The following is a 19,779-nucleotide window of genomic DNA, read 5'->3' on the forward strand; positions in this document are numbered from 1 at the left end:
GAGGACCCAGAGAGAACCCAGAGAGAACCCAGAGAGAGACCCAGAGAGAACCCAGGGAGGACCCAGAGAGAACCCAGAGAGAACCCAGGGAGACCCAGAGAGAACCCAGAGAGAACCCAGGGAGGACCCAGAGAAACCCAGAGAACCCAGGGAGGACCCAGAGAGAACCCAGGGAGGACCCAGAGAGAACCCAGAGAGAACCCAGGGAGAACCCAGGGAGGACCCAGAGAGAACCCAGAGAGAACCCAGGGAGAACCCAGGGAGGACCCAGAGAGAACCCAGGGAGGACCCAGAGAGAACCCAGAGAGAACCCAGAGAGAACCCAGGGAGGACCCAGAGAGAACCCAGAGAGAACCCAGGGAGGACCCAGAGAGGACCCAGAGAGAACCCAGGGAGGACCCAGAGAGGACCCAGAAAGAACCCAGAGAGGACCCAGGGAGAACCCAGAGAGAACCCAGGGAGGACCCAGAGAGAACCCAGAGAGAACCCAGAGAGAACCCAGGGAGGACCCAGAGAGAACCCAGGGAGGACCCAGAGAGAACCCAGGGAGGACCCAGAGAGAACCCAGAGAGGACCCAGAGAGAACCCAGAGAGAACCCAGGGAGGACCCAGGGAGGACCCAGAGAGAACCCAGAGAGAACCCAGGGAGGACCCAGAGAGAACCCAGAGAGAACCCAGAGAGACCCAGGAGGACCCAGAGAGAACCCAGAGAGAACCCAGAGAGGACCCAGAAAGAACCCAGAGAGGACCCAGGGAGAACCCAGAGAGGACCCAGAGAGGACCCAGAGAGAACCCAGAGAGAACCCAGGGAGGACCCAGAGAGAACCCAGAGAGGACCCAGAAAGAACCCAGAGAGGACCCAGAGAGAACCCAGAGAGAACCCAGGGAGGACCCAGAGAGGACCCAGAGAGAACCCAGAAAGAACCCAGAGAGGACCCAGGGAGGACCTAGCTGGTATCCTACCCACAACAATACATTATTCTTATACTTTCATTTGAACCAGTAGCTTATGCAATAACAGAATTCTAATGACACACTGGGGAAGCTTGTTACAGTGAATCCTGTACAAAGATACAAAATCCTTCAATACTCCTGCCTCTGGTACCCCACAGGGCTGTCCGGTGTCCCGTCAGCGCCCCCTGCAGACGGGCTCTCCACCGTATCCCCGGGGAAGGCACTGTAGGGGCCCTGTCCCGCCTCCTGCCCCGGGTCAGTGTAGTCCTGGGAGAAGATGGCAGAGTCGGCCCCCAATTTGTACCTCTGGAAGGCCAGGAAGGACTGTGCCCCCTGTGGGAAGAAAGGCGGAAGTTAAGTAAGCTTTGTATAAAAAAAGTTGACATTTTATGGACATTATTATTATTATATGAAACTGAGGAAGACCCTTATGCCAGTCATTTACTCATTTTATGTTACAGTGTTGTAGTCTAGTCCAGTCCAGTCCCATTTTTATCAAAAGTATGAACATTTTCTACACAAATAATAAAAATAATACAATAACACATGTCCTCTCAATGCTCAATGGCATTTCTATAGTTTTGCAGAAAGTCTGATAATGACTATATCCATATCTATACTGGTTTGTATTTTTGTTATTTTTCTGCACTATGATAAGATTTGAACTGAAGGTTGAATAAATCCCTTCTATGACCCATTAAGTGTTTCATTTATTAATTGCATCTCATGTTCATTAAAGAGGGGGTATTCTGCTTAATCGTTTTTTGGAGCTTTTATCATGTTCTAACCTTGTTCTCAAAAACATTCCAGAAGAGGTTTTACATCGATGCATTATCATCCAGGAATTTATTCTAGCGATCTCCCCTGGGCCTCATTAGAACAATGCTCCGCCTCCGTCACCCGTGCTCCCACACGACAATTCTCCAGAAATATACAAAAACATGTTGAGCACAGCGACTTGACAAACTTGATGTGATCTGCTGATTGTGTTGGGATAATGCTCTGAAGGGGGAATGACTTGAGCAATGGGAGGGACAATTCGTAGTATCAGAAACTAAGTGAAAATGATCAAACTTGTTAGTGCGTTGATTTGTAGTGAAATACCCCGTCTTTAACACAAACAGGTCCTTAGACTGTAGACATGATCCTGTTCCACTGTAACAGTAGAAACTTGGTTTGTGGTTGGAACACTGGAGTAAGACATGTACCCAGCTGAAGATGGAGAAGAAGGAGAAGGTGATGGCTGCCCGGGCTGCGTCCCCGCCCTCTCTCAGGGGGTTGTCCTCCACTCGACTCGCCTGCCACTGATTGGCCAACAAGCAGAATCCCACAAACCACATGAAGGACCAAAACGCTGCAACACACACACACACACGTCAGCACAGTACACACACACACAAGCGAGTACAGGTACAAGCGACTGGCAACACTCACATCTGTGAAGTTGAATTATGGCACCAGTTTATGAAGCGATTGTGAAAAAAAATCATTTCACTTACACTGATAGAGAAGACACTGGACTTTGTCATTACAGAAATATTGACCATAAACCAAAATATCTGTAATCTGACAGGTAAAGACACAGTCTGCAAATAGACTAATATAAAAAGCTTTTTGTTTTGTTTTGTTCTTGTGTAGGTTGTGTTTCACTGAGAAAAGCATGCCTTCCGTGTAAATGTTGTTCCTGTGGCAAACATATTTCATAGTATGGCATAAAGTAAATGGATTTTTGTAGAGAATGTTTTAAGTACAGTTTTAACTTTCTATTTCCATGTTATGATGGAATTCTGACCTGTCCTCCAGCTCACTTTAAAACACTAAAATCTTTCAAAAACATACCCGGAGTTGTGTTTTGCTTCATATCTGTGAAAGCGCAGAATGCTTTGCTCCACTTTGTGATGTCATGCCATAGTTTGAACAGCTCCTTTTACCTTTAGTTCAGCAGAGATTGGAAGTTCCTGGACCTAAATGATCCAAATGATTCTAGTATAGGTGTATGGATTTTAGAAACACTGTGGAGCGCTTCCTTTATTACCACATGACATCACAAGGTCATGACTGTTTTCTGTTCAAGAGAAGAACTCCTAAATATGCAGGTTTTGTGTGTTAAATGTGTGAATGAAACAAAACACAACTACAGGTCTGTTTGTGATGAGGACACTACATTAACACATAAATGAGACAATAGCACAATATGGGCTCATTGCTCATTTCATGTGTGTGTGTGCGTGTGTGTGCACGTGTGCGCGTGTGTGTGTGCGTGTGTGCGCGCGTGTGTGTGCGTGTGTGTGTGTGTGCGTGTGTGTGTGTGCGCGTGTGTGTGCGTGTGTGTGTGCGTGTGTGCGCGTGTGTGTGCATGTGCGCACTCGTTTTTATATCTTCGAGGGGTCCACAACCTGAGATTTCACTCACGACGTGGGGACCACTTTTGACTCATGTGGCCCTAGGCTTGGACCCCACGAGTCCAACCATCTAAATAACTGTAAAACGTCATTCTAATATGCCTAGTGAATTTTTTTTTCAAAATTAGAAAAAGTCCCCTGGGGGCGAATTTTCGTGAGAAAGTGTGCGTCGTGTGTATACCCTAGTGGTCATCAGGTGGTACTGCAGGGGCCCCATGAGGACATCCCTGGAAAAGTGTATGTATACAGGGTCCCCACAAGAATATATCCCAAACTGTATAGTGTGTATTCCTATTATTTTACCATATCGACGAATCAGATAAATGATAAGTGAAACAGTATATTATAGTATTCATTCTGAGTACATTTCTTTGCAATAATGAAACATACATAAGTATCACATATGAGTTTTGAAGCTGTTATAACACTACCAAAAACTGTTGAGTAGTAGGTTACCATGATTTATGCAGAATATGATCAAATGTGAAATATATGAAGTCGGATCAGAAACTAGATTCTCTCTAGAAGGAGAAGTAAACAAAAAGTGCCAAATAAAACAAGACAAAATTATGATGCTATCCAAAAATGCAGTGTTATTGAGACATATATACAATATTTACAGTTTCAAGTGCACTTGAGTCATGTAAGAGAGGCAAGAGCTGATACAATGAATTTGGTAAGAGAGTTCATGTAGGACGGCATTAGATCCATGTTAAGAGCTAGAACCTCCACGCCTGCCAGAGTTCAGAGTTCAATAGTAATCCTAATAGTCCATGTTCCAGGAGGGAACCTAAGTTTTAATCCACAAACAAGGAGGCAAAACATAAAGATCCCCCAGTACGAGTCCAAGGCGCGCTGGAGGTGGTAGGAGCAGGAAACGAAATAGGGATTGGCTACAGGGCCTCCTACCACGTATAGAAGTGTAGGCTGGACAGTCACAGGTTTCCTTTGGGCTAAGCTGCTGGACTCTTTGCTGTTTGCCAGAAAACAGTCCCTTGAACCTGTACAACAACAAACATGCAACAATGAATAAACTACTGGTATCACAACTAGAGATTGATGAGGTACAACACAAATGCCATGGCAAGGGGGAGCCAGTATGTTGACACCAACTCCCCAACCAGAGATTGGGTACGAAGCCCCAATAAGTATCACGCTGAGCGAGGCAGCAACTGACCTGAAAGATAAGCTCATGGCCCGAATGAACACAAGGCAACCCTGATGCCAGTTACAGAGGAATACAGCACTGAGCACCTACCACAACAATCACTGAAACCAATGAGCTGATATACACTTCAGCAGCAGTGATCCTAGAGGTGTTTGGCTATGAGAGCAACCATGGGAGCCATGAGATATTGTTAGAGAATTCTATGATATAAATGTATTTCTTTGATTCAAAGTCTCATTAAAGTGTTACTCATTATATATGTAATTCTTTCATTAAAGTATTAATCATTTAAAGGGTGAAACATTTAAATATTAATCATGGTGTAATCAACATTGCTTTGGGTCTGTTTTGGTTCAGGATATACGTGACATGAAAACAGCATCAGATATGAATGACATGTCAACTGACCGATTAAGCTAATCTACTATGGGCGCCAACAATTCTGGGTTTGTCCCATCTTATGTTAAAACTGAAGGCCTTGGGGAACCACGCAATTGTCTATCTTTGGGATATGTAATCAAGTGTGAAATGGGAGGGTGGTTCAGTTGACGATTGTTAGTTATAAGATAACAAGTGAAATGTATGTATTGTGATGTCATCAAGTATGCTTATCTGTGAAATGATTTTCAATAAAAGTGTGACTTGGAGAGTTGTTGAGCAGAGTAGGTCAGGGAGCTGACAGACAGTGTTCACGACTCTCCTTGCGCAAGTATAAATTTTAACCGTCTCTTTCTGGTGTGTCTTTATTTAATGTATTTTTAATGTCTTTTGGGTAGAATTCCCTGACAGATATGATACCCACCATGGAAAAGACGGTTAGAGGCAAAAATCAAGGAGGCGCGGAGAGAAGTGAGCCAACTGTCAGAGGCCCAGAAAGGTGCAATGAAAAAGCAAGTACCCAAGAGGTACAACCAGATGCCCGTACTTGAAGCACTCGAAACTGCCAAACAAAGGCTCCAAGCCTTGGCCAGCCGCCTAAAGAGGTACACACGAGATAAAGAGGCTAGACGAATAAACCAGCTGTTTGCAACACAACTGGAGAAAGTGTACGCTCAGTGGCAGGGTAATAACACCAGAGCAGACCCACCAAGGCTGGAGACTGAGAGGTACTGGAAAGGCATATGGGAGAGGGAGGCATCAGATAACACCGATGCACAGTGGCTGGTGGATCTGAGAGAAGACCACAGGAACCTCCCTGAACAGAATCCAGTCACCATCACAGTGGCAGACATCCAGGAAAGAGTCTCAGGTATGAAAAACTGGACCGCACCGGGTCCTGACATGATCCATGCATACTGGCTAAAGAAGCTCACTGCTCTCCACGAGCACCTGGCAGCACAAATGAACCAGCTGCTAAGGGATGGGACACACCCTGAATGGCTAACCCAAGGGCGCATGATCCTGATCCTGAAGGATCCCTCAAAGTGTACAGTCCCATCCAACTATCGGCCAATAACCTGTCTCTCCACAACATGGAAGCTCATGTCAGGCATCATTGCGGGTAAGATAAGTGGGCACATGGATCAATACATGAGCGCAGCACAGAAGGGCATCAGCAAAAACACCAGGGGAGCCAAGCACCAACTCCTGGTTGACCGAACAGTCGCCCGCGACTGCAGAACCCGTAAGACCAACCTGTGCACTGACTGGATTGATTACAAGAAAGCCTACGACTCAATGCCACACACATGGACTATTAAGTGCTTGGAGATGTACAATGTCAACAGGACTCTAAGAGCCTTCATTGCAAACTTGATGCGGTTGTGGAAAACCACCATTGAAGCCAATGGCAAGCCACTTGCACAAGTGTCCATCAAATGTGGCATATACCAAGGAGACTCACTGTCCCCACTACTGTCCTGCATAGGTCTGAACCCCCTCAGCCAAATAATCGACCGCACTGGCTATGGATACCGACTCAGAAATGGGGCCACCATCAGTCACCTCCTCTACATGGATGACATAAAGCTGTACGCTAAGAGTGAGTGAGACATCGACTCACTGATCCACACCACAAGGATCTACAGTACAGACACTGGAATGTCATTCAGGCTTGAGAAATGTAGCAGGATGGTGACAAAGAGAGGGAAGGTAGTCCACACAGAGGGGGTCTCACTCCCAGAGGGAACAATAGCAGATGTTGAGGACAGTTACAAGTACCTTGGTATCCCACAAGCAAATGGCAACCTCAAAGAAGCAACAAGGAAAGCAGCTACAGCCAAATACCTGCAAAGAGTGAGACAAGTCCTAAGAAGCAGCTCAATGGCAAGAACAAGGTGCAGACAATCAACAGCTACACCCTGCCAGTGATCAGATACCCTGCAGGAATTGTAAGCTGGCCAAAGGAGGAGATACAGACCACAGATGTTAAGACATGAAAGCTCCTGACCACGCATGGAGGGTTCCATCCCAAATCCAGCACCCTGAGACTGTACGCAGGCCGGAAGGAAGGAGGCCGAGGACTAGTGAGTGTGGGAACATCCAAGCTCCTTGAGTACATCAAGGACAAGGCCCTGACAGATGAGGTGCTCCGAGAATGTCTCAGACCGTGGGGTCCAGAAGAAGAGGTGCTGGAGGGACCATCATGGCAGGACAAACCCCTACATGGGGCGTACCACCGGAACATAACTGAAGTGGCTGATATCAAGAAATCCTACCAATGTCTTGAGAGGGCTGGTCTGAAGAACAGCACAGAGGCACTGATCCTGGCTGCTCAGGAGTAGGCCCTGAGCACTCGAGCAATAGAGGCCCAGATCTACCACACCAGACGAGACCCACGGTGTAGACTGTGCAAATAGGGTCCTGAGACAGTCCAGCACATAACTGCAGGGTGTAAGATGCTGGCAGGGAAAGCATACATGGAGCGACATAACCAAGTGGCAGGCATAGTGTACAGAAACATCTGTGCAGAGTACGGGCTGGAGACCCCAGGATCAAGGTGGGAAACACCTCCAAAGGTTGTGGAGAATGACCGAGCCAAGATCCTGTGGGACTTCAGATACAGACTGACAGGATGGTGATGGCGAACCAACCAGACATAGTGGTGGTGGATAAGAAACAGAGCAGAGCCGTGGTGGTGGACATCGCAATACCAAGCGATGGTAATATCAGGAAAAATGAACACGAGGAACTAGAGAAATACCAGGGGCTCAAGGAGGAGCTGGAGAGAGCCTGGAAAGTAAAGGCATCAGTGGTGCCTGTGGTGATCGGAGCACTCGGGGCTGTAACCCCCAAACTGGAAGAGTGGCTTCAACAGATACCGGGAAAAACAACGGACATCTCAGTATATATATATATATATATATATATATATATATATATATATATATATATATATATATATATATATATATATATATATATATATATATATATGTTAAATATAAATGTTATAAATAAATAAAGAAATTGTCTTTTTTTTTTTTCCTTCTTTTTTGTAGTTTGTGCCTTTGATAATAGTACTGTACATAAAAGTTAACTGCAATTATACAATTTTTTTTGTCAGTGTCCCAAGTCCTTTAAGATTAAAGTATTTACATCAGATTACCAAACGTGGATATTTTTTTGTAAATTTGTTGATTTTTGTAAACTGTAAAAACTGAGATGGACTTCTTGATGACCTTGTACTTTGGTGGTCAGCACTGGTCCACTCACAGGAGGTAGAGTGCGCTCTGGCTCTTCCTGTACAGTATGTGTCTGTTCTGTGGTTCACCACCAGGTACTTGTATGAGTCCACTCCCCTAATGTCCCTTCCTTGGATGTTCACTGGTCAGGGGATGGCTTCTGTGGAAGTTCACCACCATCACCTTGTTCTTCCAAGCATTAATGAGAAGCTGGTTCTCCTGACACCAGTCTACAAAGTCCCGCTCGTCCTCTAAGCTCCACAAAATCCTGTTCGTATTCATAAAAGTAATTGCCCCCTACCCCTAATAACTGGTTGAACCTCCCTTAGCACCAACAACTGCAGTCAAGTGTTTGCGATAACTGGCAATGAGTCTTTCACATCACTGTGGAGGAATTTTGGCCGATTCTTCATTGCAGAATTGTTTTAAATCAACCACATTGAAGGGTTTCTGAGCATGAACCGCCTTTTTAAGGTCATGCCACAACATCTCAATTGGTTTCATGTCTGGACTTTGACTAGGCCTGGATTTGTTGGAGTGGTTTGGATCATTGTCCTGCTGCAGAACCTGAGTGTGCTTCAGTTTGAGGTCACGAACTGATGGCCGCACATTCTCCTTCAGGATTTGATGGTGGAGCAGAGTTCACGGTTCCTTCAATCAGTGTCATCCAGATCCTGAAGCGACAAAGCCCCAAACCATGACCCTACCCCCGCCATGTTCCACTGTTGGCATCATGTTCTTTTTATCAAATGCTGTGTTAATTTTATGCCAGATGTAATGGGATGCACTCATTCCAAAAAGTTCAACTGTTGTTTCATCAGTCCACAGAATATTTTCCCAAAAGCTTTTGGGATCATCAAGAACCTTCTCCTCAGAACTCTTTTTGTCTTGTCTCTTTCTTATGGTTGAGTCATGAACACTGAGCTTTACAGAGGTGAGTGAGGTCTGCATTTGTTTAGATGTTGTTCTTGGTTCCTTTGTGACCTCTTGCATGAGTCGTCACTCTTGGGGTAATTTTTGTAGGTAGGCCACTCCTGGGAAGGTTCAACACTGTGCCATGCTTTCTCCATTTGTGGTTAATGACTCTTACTGTGGTGCACTGGAGTCCCAAAGATTTAGAAATGGCTTTGTAACTTTTTCCAGACTGACATGTCAATGACTTTTCTTCTGATCTGCTCCTGAATTTATTTGGATCGCAGCATGATGTCTTGAGCTCAGTGTGGTTCAGGTTCTATTTAAGTGATCTCTTGATTTAACCCTCTCCAGGCAGGCGTTGCAGATTTGCAACAGCTAAATTCCAAGTACCTACTTACTCCACATCCATATTTTATGAGTTTTTTTTAACTCAGGAGCTTTTTCTCCCATCCATGCTGATAAACGTGGGCGATAAAGACTGTGCAAGAATGGCTACACGCAAACGGCCTGCCAGAAGTGCAAAATACTTTTTTTTTTTTTTTTTTTTTTTACAAAGGATAAAAAAGTCAGAATTGTATATTACTACCCAATATTATAATTTTCCCCAAATATCAGATTTTTCCTGATACTAAAAATTTTTTTGAGCCTGAGAGGGTTAAAGGTCTGGCAGCATCAGGTCTGAACTCAGCTTTCCATAATAATATCACAGTTAATTGAGTTATCTTTGTTTAATATTTAAATTTGTTTGATCTGAAACAACCGTGAAATGAAATCAGGAAGGGATCAAATACTTTTTCACAGCACTGTACAAATCCAGTCTTAAGTCATGGTCCATTTTATTGAGACAAGTATAAAGCTGTCAATAAAGCTATTGTGACTAAATTCACACTTCTAAAAACTAGGCCTATATATGCTGTATTACACACACAGCCTGGAACCGCAATAAACTTTATTAAGCTCTATTCTTTTTAAAACAACAGCACTTGTAGCACAGACAATTGCTGTTTAGGTTAATTAAGTCTTTTAACAATCACAAATTGGTTCATGTCTGACCAGTTTTCGTCCACCATATTGTGTCCAGTCAGGAACGTTTCTCAACAAAATGTGAATTAACTGGACAATAGATGAGTCAAAAGTTTTACTGTCAGCCATTGTTGCGGGCTGAATAAAATATAACAAGTGAGGCTATAGAAACAGGAAAATTTTAAAAAGTGAATTTACTTCTGTTGCAGTGAGAATTTGTGATTAGTATGAAGGTAAAATTAAACTGAATTGTTGAAGTGACTGTAACATATTTTAAGCATCTGAAACTTTCTACGTGTTTGTTAACAGTCCTGCTGTAAATACTGTATGAAGTTAACCAGCTCTGATGTTACACATTTTCCTGAGAAACGGGGTCCCCACACCACCTATGTGCCCCTCCCCCACACCACGGCATGAAGTTAATGGAGTAATCTTTTTTGTTTTAACTTTCCCTTTTTAAGGATCTGAAACTATTACATTTCTTATCTACTGGCAATGAGAAAGTAAAAAAAACAACAACATATAAATATATATAAATATATATATTAGGGGTGTCAAATTATCACGTTAATTGCGATTAATTAATTACAGTCATATTTAGCGCGTTATGTTTTTTAATCGCGTTAATCTCATTTTTAATCTCTAACTTTAGTGTTTCTGTATGCGAGTTGCTTTATTATAAAACCTGTTTTTATGTGTTGTTGGGACAACAACACACACACACAAAAACACATTTATAATTTTTTTTTATTTCGGTAATTCCACTCATTGCCGGAAACCCACACAAAACAGTAAGTAAGAGCCAGTAGAACAGAGGCAGCAGTGCACAGGTAAAAACGCATTCGTGTCTTGCAAATTCTTCTCCCGACGTGAAATATAAAAGAAAATAACAAATATAAAATCGCCTACAACTTAAATGTCACTGGTGAAAACAACCTGCATAGACTCATGATGTCTGCACTACTGTCCTATAGTGACCTGCCACATGAGGGGACGCGCACACAAACACACACAAACACACACAAACACAAACACACACAAACAAACACACACCTTCATCATCGTTATTAGCCTGAGAACGCGCGGACCACGTTTCCTTCCATAGACACTGCGCGGACACCGACGTGCGCCGCGTGTGGACCGTGTTTTCTCGCGTACGCTGCGTAAACCGCGCTTCCTCCTGTGCGCCTCTAAACCAGAACTAACACCAAGACTAAAACCAGGACTAACCCAGTCCAGGACTAAACCAGAACTAAAACCAGGTCTGAACCAGGTCTAAACCAGGACTAAACCAGAACTAAAACCAGGTCTAAACCCGGACTAAACCAGGTCTAAACCAGGACTAAACCAGGACTAAACCAGGTCTAAACCAGGACTAAACCTGGACTAAACCAGAACTAAAACCAGAACTAAAACCAGGTCTAAACCAGGACTAAACCAGAAGTAAAACCTGGTCTAAACCAGGTCTAAACAAGAACTAACACCAGGACTAAAACCAGGATTAATCCATTCCAGGACTAAACTAGGACTAAAGTAGGTCTAAACCAGGACTAAAACCAGTGATCTCATATATAAAGCATTTCTCTATCAATAATATTTTTAATATGGTTAAGGAAAGATTGGACTTTTTATTGTCTTTAAGTAGACAAAAGTTATTATGTTCAGATTTCCTCGTCTTTGCTACTTTACAGCAAACAGTTTCTTATTCATGGAGACTTGGGCTCAACAGCCAATTTGGAGAGATTTGTTAAACAATAAATGACTTTATAAAGTCACTTTTTTAATCTATATCAGTCTTTTGATCTGCCACAATAATGTAATAATGAATTTAAATGAAAATACCTCAAATTGAAGCTTTTCTCAGCCATTTTTAGGTGAGATTAAAATGAGATTAATTAGATTAATTAATTACAGATCATAATTAATTAATCTCTCAATTTTTTTTATCGCATGACAGCACTAATATATATATATATCCGAATTAAAGTCAAATAAAAATGAAACACATTTTCCTGACACACAGGGCCCCACACCACCTGCGTCTGAAACGTTCTGTGTTTGTTAATAGTCCTGCTCTAAATATGAAGTTAACCAGCTCTGATGTCACACTCACATTTTCCTGAGAAACCAGGTCCCAATTATTAATTATTAAATCTCAATTTAACACACCACCTATGTGCCCCTCCCCCACACAATGTGCTCACTGAGCAAAATGAACAGGCTAATTCTTAAAATCTAACTTTTTTTATTTATTTATTTCATCTTTTAAAGATCTGACCTAATTTAATGTATTTACTAACTGAAATGAGAAAGCTTTGATAAAAACATAAGTGAATTTTTAAAAAATTAAGAAACACATTTTCCTGACACACAGGGCCCCACAAAACCTATGCCCATCCCCCACTCCACTTGCTCTCAAGGTGGTTACACACTCAACTAATTCTAAGAATATTTTTAAGCTTTTTAATTTTTACATTTTTAACATCTGAAAGCATTTATTTTCTAAGCATGCTCCAATGAGAAAATATTAGCGTTAAATAAATCATTTAAAATTAAAAACAAACATGCCCCTCCCCCACCCTCATGGAGAGTTCAAGTGCACTGTGCCCTTACACTGTCAGTGTGCAGAGCACCCAGAACACTTGACCCAGAACACCCGACTCAGAACACTCCACCCAAAACACTCCACCCAGAACACTCCACCCAAAGCTCATGGCGAAGCACTGGCCGGAGGATTCACAAATGATTCTGAGGTAAGTACATCAGTTGCTTTAGCTGCCATCTTTTATTTGGTGTTTTGCTGTATTTACATTTTCTGTAATCTTTAGCTAGTGCTAAATATATTAGCATGTTGTTAGCTTGTTGTTAGCTTGTTGTTAGCTTGTTGTCACAGTCATTTATTAAAGGTGCTACTGCTAATTAGCTTAGCTTGTTGTGGCATGGTACTTTTTATTCTTTAGAGTTGATTTTTCTAATGAGGCCCATTAGGCATTAACACAGGTTTTTTTTTTAACTTTATATTGTAATGAAAAAAGCAGAGGAAGAGCAGTGAGGCTTTAAAAACGTCTCAGACTCTAGACTTTATGTGGAGCTAAAAGAGACTTTATGTGGAGCTAAAAACAATAAGAGCATTAGTGTTTTTTGGTAACTATTTGCTTATATAAATAGTAAATTCATGTTTGTAGTTGTTTTTGACACTAGATCTCCTTTTAATGTGTTACATGTGCTACTGAGAGTCAGTCCACAGAAATGACATACATGCAGTACACTCAGACTTCAGACAATAGTTTGTAATGTGCAGATGAATCATGTGTTATTTTTCTGTTATGGACACCAGTTTGAAGACTTTACACCATTGAAAATATACAACATTTAATTGTGATTTCTACAGCACCAGAAGCACAGAATTATAGTATTATAAAATATGTTTTAAAATGTGTATTAGACTTTAAAATAAAAAGATGTTACATATAGTGGTCGAATGGAGCGTCTGAGGAGATGTCATAATCAGAGTTTATCAAAGCACATGGAGTGGATGAAGAACCTGGCACAGGTAACTTTCTCCAAACATTCTCAACCAGGACTAAAATATGGACTGAACCAAGACCAGGACTAAACCAGTACTAATGTAAAGCAGGACACGGCAGAGGCTTATGTCCCGAATCCCTTGTGTAATTACGACAAAAATAGAACATAGGTGCCTCAAAAACTTCACATTTCATTTTAATTATTATCACTGTGTTTTACTCACTCTGTTTGTCTTTCAATGATAAATGACTCACATATAAATCCAAAATACAAACTGAAAATGCCGAAATCCGGAGTCCTTTTCCTCTTTAGACGTCCACAGACTGTAAATGAAATCACTCGGCTCCAGTCAAATGAAGCTCATCGACGCCAAGAGTTAAAGGGGAGAATTCAGAGCTGCATTTTAGGAATTGATTTACAGACAAAACAGCAAAATGAAAAACCCGGGATCATGTAGACTGGATTAATACGAACATTTTAAGACCAGAACAATGAGGCTCGCAGCAGCAGTTACGGCCGACACACACTACAGGATGTTGAACCATTTTTAAACGTGCGACAGAAAGTGAACACCACAGACATGAGGAGAATCTTACGAGACTTTAAATCCCCGATCGCAAAGACTGAAGTGGGATCTGTGTGCAGACCTTTGTGTCACCTGTTTCCTGTCTACAGTAAAACCACTCACTTTGAGACTCTTCAGTGTTCAAAGATCAGACTCTGCACTTCTAGTTCACATACAAAACAAAACTGGGTTATTATTATTATTTGTGAATTCAATTTATTTCAAACACCAGGACTTTTCTGAAAATGAACAGGTCAGACTGTGATGTGAGAAAAGCTCCAACATCCTGGACAGGGAGACTTCACGTGTGGATCCATCAACATATAAAAGAGTGATTTTGTTTACTACAGTGAGACCCCGCCCCTTTACCTGAGCAGTGAGGCTCCGCGCCTTTACCTGAGCAGCGAGACCCCGCCCCTTTACCTGAGCAGCTAGGCCCCGCCCCTTTACCTGAGCAGCGAGGCCCCGCCCCTTTACCTGAGCAGTGAGGCCCCGTGCCTTTACCTGAGCAGCGAGACCCCGCCCCCTTACCTGAGCAGCGAGGCCCCGCCCCTTTACCTGAGCAGTGAGGCCCCGCCCCTTTACCTGAGCAGTGAGGCCCTGCCCCTTTACCTGAGTATTTTCTGTGTAACTTTCCTTGAATAAGCAAAAAACAATGAAGTCGTGCAAATGTGTTGGTGACGTTTCAACTGCTGCTTTCACAAACGCTCTGATGTCGAGCGGTTGTCCTGTCTTCTCCCTCTCACCAGGAGGTTGTGGGTTAGACTCCTGATCTCTGTGAGTGGACTGTGCATTTGCACCAATCTAGAAGGAGAACTGTCTAAGCTCCTTCCCTTCTGTCCCAGGTGAGATCGACTAGTTTTGTTAATTATAAAAAACAACATTAAATGTTCAACATGTGAAAGCTTCCACAAGAGCAGACCACCTCTCTGTTGCCACGGTTTCCATCTAATATTAATACAGATGGAAAAGTACATCGTAATCACCGTAATCACCAAAACAATCTAATATAGTTTTGGAGCCTGAGAAGCTGTCGCCGTAGCAAAGTGATGTTCTAATGTCGCCCTGGACCTCCATGGTGATAGATCTCTGATTTATGACATCATTAGAGCAGCACGACGCTGGTTTGAAGTAAACTGTGTGACACAGCGAAATAAACACTACAGTGACAGAATACTTTTACTACTGCTACTTCAAAGCAGCTCTCTGCTTTGTGACATCATCAGTAAAGGACCGATGGCGCTTATTGTCATGGCAGCTGCGCTTCTGTCAGTGTGCCCCAGGGCAGCTGTGGCTACAACCATAGTTTACTATCACCAGGTGTAGAGTGAATGAATAATGCTGAATAATGAATCTGTAAAACATCTTTGTGACAAAAATATCCATGAAAAGCGCTGTCTCTATTTAGACGCGCCGATATTACAACATGTTTTATATTTGTGACTATAAAATAAATAAACTATTCTATTAAAATATTTAGAAGAGTTTGCGTCGCTCCGTTTCCCTCCGGAGGTCGAGGTCAAGTTGTTAAGAAGTGACACGAGGATGAAGAATTGAAGTGATTTAGTGATTTGGAGTGAGATGGATAGTTTGGGTAAACTTGTTCTGTTTATAGTTTATCTGAAGAACTGTGAAATATGTGACGTTAGGGTTAGAGGTGTGTGTGTGTGCGTGCGTGCGTGTAGGCGTGTGCGCGCGTGTGTGTGTGTAGGTGTGTGGGTGTGTGTGTGTGTGTGCACCTGACACCCCCAGGTCCCCCAGCACAGCCTTCTTGCGGCCCTTGACGCTGCTGATCTGAGGGAAGCGCACGTCCAGCAGCAGGAGTCCAGAGCAGCTGAGGAGGCACAGGCAGCCCATGAAGACAGCGTAGGAGCAGGCATTAGCGTTCTGGTTGAAGATGCAGTACTCCTCCTCCTCTGTGGGACGGTTTATGTATCCCTCATTAACAATGCAGCCAAAGATCACCACCGAGAACAGCTGAGACACACACACACCAGCATTAGCACTAGCACAGAGGAGGGTGAAGGATCTGAAATCAGACTATATCAGAACAAGAGGTAAAGGCGTGATTCATGAAATAGGCAGTGTTGGGAAGGTGACTTTTAAAATGTATTCCCCTACAGATTACAGATTACATACCCCAAAATATAGTTTGTAACGGAATCCATTAAATTACTTAATGTGAGTAATGTAATCTGAATACTTTGGATTACTTGATACTGTCATGCTTTTTAAAACTACATAAATGTAACAACCACATCCTGAGAATTCATGTTTATTCTCTTCAAATTGTCTGTTGAGCCCAAGTCTCCATGAACAGACTTTTGTTTTACTGTCGGGAGAAGCAAAGACCAGGAAATCTTAACATGAGATATTTGTTTTCTCTGCTAAAAGACAATAAAAAGTCCAGTCTTTACTTAAGCACATAAAAAATATTATTGATAGAGAAATGATTTCTATATGAGATCACTGCTGCCTTAAATTATGTCCACTCTACTGTTAGGTGTCATATTGTCTAGACCAGGTTTAGTCCTCCTTTTAGACCTGGTTCAGTCCTGGCTTAGTCCTGGCTTAGTCCTGGTTTAGTCCTGGTTTTAGTCCTGGTTTTAGTCCTGGTTTAGTCCTGGGATTAGTCCTGGTTTAGTCCTGGTTTAGTCCTGGGTTTAGTCCTGGGATTAGTCCTGGTTTAGTCCTGGTTTAGTACTGGGTTTAGTCCTGGTTTAGTCCTCCTGGGTTTAGTCCTGGTTTAGTCCTGTTTTAGTCCTGGTTTAGTCCTGGGTTTAGTCCTGGTTTAGTCCTGTGTTTAGTCCTGGTTTTAGTCCTGGTTTAGTCCTGGTTTAGTCCTGGTTTAGTCCTGTTTTAGTCCTGGTTTAGTCTTGGTTTTAGTCCTGGTTTAGTCCTGGTTTTAGTCCTGGTTTAGCCCAAAATGTGAAAACAGGAAAATACCACTGTGTAATCCATTTATTTCAACAAAGTAACTGTAATCCAATTACCACTCACTGAAACAGTAACTGGAACTAAATACAGTTACTCATAAATTGTATTCTGATTACGTAATCCCAGTACATGTAATCTGTTAGTCCCCAACACTGGAAATAGGTGAGAGAGTAAAAAGTAAGTAAGAGTAAAATTTAACTTAACGTAACTGTCAGGATTTAACATTTGATTTTTAATTTGAAGTGGAATTTGAAGGACAAGAAATAACGTGGGGTGACTGGATTTTCAAATGTGGTGGTTGGTAATAATACAAGTGTGAAACTAGTGTGTAGTTATAATTATGAAAAATTGTTATGTACTCTGCACTAATGTGAGTCAGTATAGTCACATTTTCTCTGTGTTTTTTTTGTGTGTGTGATTTTTAATCAGTTTTTTTCTGTATTTTACAAACAAATTACAGTTTATGTCTCTTTACTGTTGGCAGGGATCAGATTGATCAAAAATAGGGACACCAGAGACATTTCTTGTATAAAACTGGGACAAATGGTTTTGTATCAGTCTGGGCTCTACACTGGGACTGTGCTCGGTAAATAAGGATGTCTGGTCACCCTTTACATATGTCAAAAAATATATTTTCAGTAAAAGTATGGTGCGGGAAAAGTACTGTGAAAAGTACAATTTCTTTAAAAACTTACTCAAGTAAATGTAACTGAGTACCCACCCCTGCTAGATACTCATTTGAACAAATTACACAATATATATCACAAACAGCATCACATTTGGCCTTTCTTGAACAGTTTTAGAATGACCTTATAGGCACTCTATCTTAAAACATGAAAACTAGCTAACAGTCCACGTCCTGATTCTCAAACAATAAAACGTTTTATAATCAGATGCAGACATACATAGCGGCCTTATTTTGACCTCAGGGGCTGATTATACAATAAATCTGTTCTGGGGAAAAAGGGGTACAAGCCCTTCAAGTTTTATCAGATCTAATATAACATCACACAGTAAAACAAGGACTTCACATTTTTATATATTTGAAAAAACACATTCTACTGTCCAAAAAATGGAAAACAGAATGTGTCTTAGTATCAAAATGGAGTTTAAATGATGTAGCGGTGTTTAGAGGGAAAAGTGTTCAGCAAAATAACTGGTAAAAAGAAAAAAGAAAAAAAAAGTTTGGGTTAATTGAGAATAGGCCAAATTACATTCTGTCAAAGGTCAACCGATGTATGAATGATGAAAAATTAGGACCGTTGCCATAGTGATGAATAATTTAAAACAAAATATTATATCTGAAACATGACTAGAGATGGCTTCATTGAAATATTGTTGAAAAGCATCAGCTGTGTCAATGATATAAATCTATATATCCATGATGTACTGTAAATCAAACAGCCCGTTAATAAACATACAGATGTTTGGGATGTAGTGGGATTGTAGAAGAGTTCTGAACGAGGATTACTGTGGAACTGCTGTCATCTGGGATTTACTTAGTACCACAAAAGACCTGTAGATGGCGCCATTCTCCTTACGTTTACTGTGTTTTGTTTGTATATTTTGAAGGAAAATGTGCTAAAAAATATTAGGAAGTGGACTGATGAAAAGTGTACTTATGGGTAAACGCTGACGTTAAGAGTGTGCTGAATAATCGGACCTTTCACCCTCAAACTGCCCATGCTCCAGCATGCGCCTGGACTGGAAGAAAATGAATCAGAATACAGCAGAATAGAATAGAACCACAGACTGTGTAAGCCTAAATGAACGGAGCACATATCCAGTCTTACTATCATAATATGATCATATTATCAGTAGAACTATGTGCCTGTTTAGTTCCTCAAGTGACTCCAAACCTGATAAAAATTCTACATTATGTTTTTACTGGTTTAGATAAAGCGGTGACAGCTCAAATAAAGACTCACATCATACGTCCGTGTACGTCCGAGCTTGTTGAGCGAGTGGAATCAACTCTAAATCAATCTAAACATGGTGTTTACATTGAGCACACTGTGCAGTGTACTGGCACCATCTTGTGGTGAAACGGCGTACAGGTCCAGATTACGCCTACATCCGATCTGTGATGATGGCCATACCAATGGCACCAAACGGGCTACAGCCCGTGTCCACATGCTACAGTGATACAAACACTTATTCACGCTTGGTTCTTTGTCCGGGGCTGCGCGGACACTCACCCAGTTGACGATGCGCAGAATGGCGTACGGCTGCTGGAAGAAGGTGACGGGGTCGAAGGCTCCTCCTGCCTTCCCAGCTCCATAAGCCTGCAGCCCGTCCATGAATGCTCCGGCCGGGCCTGCTTTGCTGCTGCACCGGGGACCAGAGCTCCGCGCGTCTATGTGCTCCTGTAGCGGACTCGAGAGGCGCAGGGCCGGCCGTCAGCGCTGTCGTGATTCAAGGTGATTCTCTGGAGTGGACAGCGCTCTGAGCCGGTGCAGACACGTGACCGCGGCTCTCAAGTCACGCGCACCGTGTCCGCGCTTCACGGAGGGTCTCACTGAGTGCGCCCGAGCGTGACAATCAGATCTGTGATCAGCTAATCAGAAGAATGCGACTCGAACGCACCAGGTCTCATCTTCCATCTTACTTCGTTTATTTAGTCTTTTGTATGTCGCAACAGCTAGCGCACAGTGCGCGCACACA

The 19,779-nt window shown here is 42.4% G+C and overlaps 1 protein-coding gene across 1 annotated transcript; it reads right to left on the reverse strand.

Moving 5' to 3' along the window:
* Positions 1–1,083: 1,083 nt before the first annotated feature.
* Positions 1,084–19,419, reverse strand: LOC110157726 (synaptogyrin-1). Its single transcript, XM_020922093.2, has 4 exons — positions 19,314–19,419; positions 15,918–16,155; positions 2,163–2,308; positions 1,084–1,287 (listed from the first exon to the last, which is right to left on the reverse strand). The coding sequence occupies exons 1-4, from the start codon at positions 19,413–19,415 to the stop codon at positions 1,084–1,086; spliced, it is 690 nt and encodes a 229-aa protein (XP_020777752.1). The 5' UTR covers positions 19,416–19,419.
* Between the last annotated feature and the right edge of the window lie 360 nt (positions 19,420–19,779).

The sequence above is a fragment of the Boleophthalmus pectinirostris genome, unplaced genomic scaffold (assembly GCF_026225935.1).
Source record: "Boleophthalmus pectinirostris isolate CB_2022bp ecotype Guang Dong unplaced genomic scaffold, ASM2622593v1 HiC_scaffold_22, whole genome shotgun sequence".
NCBI classification, from domain to species: Eukaryota; Metazoa; Chordata; class Actinopteri; order Gobiiformes; family Gobiidae; genus Boleophthalmus; species Boleophthalmus pectinirostris.

What these genes read in the sequence shown, in the direction of transcription:
- LOC110157726 (XM_020922093.2), bottom strand. Translation starts at nt 19,415, where the DNA reads ATGGACGGGCTGCAGGCTTATGGAGCTGGGAAGGCAGGAGGAGCCTTC. An exon ending in TTCTGCGCATCGTCAACTGG is followed by an intron (nt 16,156 to 19,313) that starts GTGAGTGTCCGC and finishes TGTGTGTCTCAG; the next exon opens with CTGTTCTCGGTGGTGATCTT. An exon ending in GGGGGACCTGGGGGTGTCAG is followed by an intron (nt 2,309 to 15,917) that starts GTGCACACACAC and finishes TGTGTGTTGCAG; the next exon opens with CGTTTTGGTCCTTCATGTGG.